Raw genomic sequence first — 866 nt, forward strand, 5'->3', positions numbered from 1 at the left:
CAACCGGCGCTGCCTCTGCTCCCCCGAGAGCCTCCTCGACTACGGGACTTGTCTCTGCTGCGTCAAGGGTCTCTTCTACCACTGCTCCACCGACGACGAGGATACCTGCGCCGATGACCCCTGCTCCTGCGGGCCGGGGTCCTGCTGTGCCCGCTGGGCTGCCATGAGCTTCCTCTCCCTCCTCATGCCCTGCCTTTGCTGCTACTTTCCTACCCTGGGGTGCCTCAAACTTTGCCAGCGGGGTTACGATGGCCTGAAACGACCCGGCTGCCGCTGCCAGAGCCACACAAACACGGTCTGCAGGAAGATCTCCTCCTCCAGCGGCACGCCTTTCCCCAAGACGCTGGATAAGCCGGTATGACCCTCCCGGGGAGGAGAAGCAGGCTTTACTCCTCTTCCTCCTCATCCTCCTCCTCTCCTCGCCATCCCCCTCCTCTGCCGGCACCCCTTTGCTCTGCAGCGCTCCCCCCTATGCACCATCACCTCCCGGAATGAGACTGGATGCCCCATCACCTCCCGGAATGAGACTGGTGAGCTGGGGGTCCCGCAGAGGGGTGGCCGGAGGAGCTGGCACCCGCTGAGGGGCAGTGGTGGTTTTGCACATGTGGGTGAGGGACTAGGAAAGGAAAAGAGGAGGAAGACCTGGGGGGGTGGGGGGTGTGTATCCTCAGGAGTCTGCTCTCAGAGGGTTTTCAGAGCTGCCACTGCCCCATGGTGTGGTCCTTCCCCATGGGGAGACAAGTCAGGTCAATGCATCCCCTGTACAGGAGTCCTCCAGGAGCCAGACCTCCTTCTCTCTGTCTTTCTCCCTCTCCAGCACTTTCTTTGGGTGGCCTCTCTGCTCTCACGTGGCTTTAAATCTGCTT

General features: G+C 61.8%; 1 protein-coding gene across 1 annotated transcript; it reads left to right on the forward strand.

The window, feature by feature from the left end:
- Window positions 1-4: 4 nt before the first annotated feature.
- On the forward strand, window positions 5-361 carry LOC104401564 (protein sprouty homolog 3-like; the record flags this gene model as incomplete). Its single annotated transcript, XM_010009171.1, has 1 exon — window positions 5-361. A coding segment is annotated over one exon (357 nt), but the record flags the coding sequence as incomplete, so codon positions are not given.
- Window positions 362-866: the final 505 nt, after the last annotated feature.

This window comes from Nestor notabilis, unplaced genomic scaffold (genome assembly GCF_000696875.1).
Source record: "Nestor notabilis isolate BGI_N333 unplaced genomic scaffold, ASM69687v1 scaffold24022, whole genome shotgun sequence".
Classification (NCBI taxonomy): Eukaryota; Metazoa; Chordata; class Aves; order Psittaciformes; family Psittacidae; genus Nestor; species Nestor notabilis.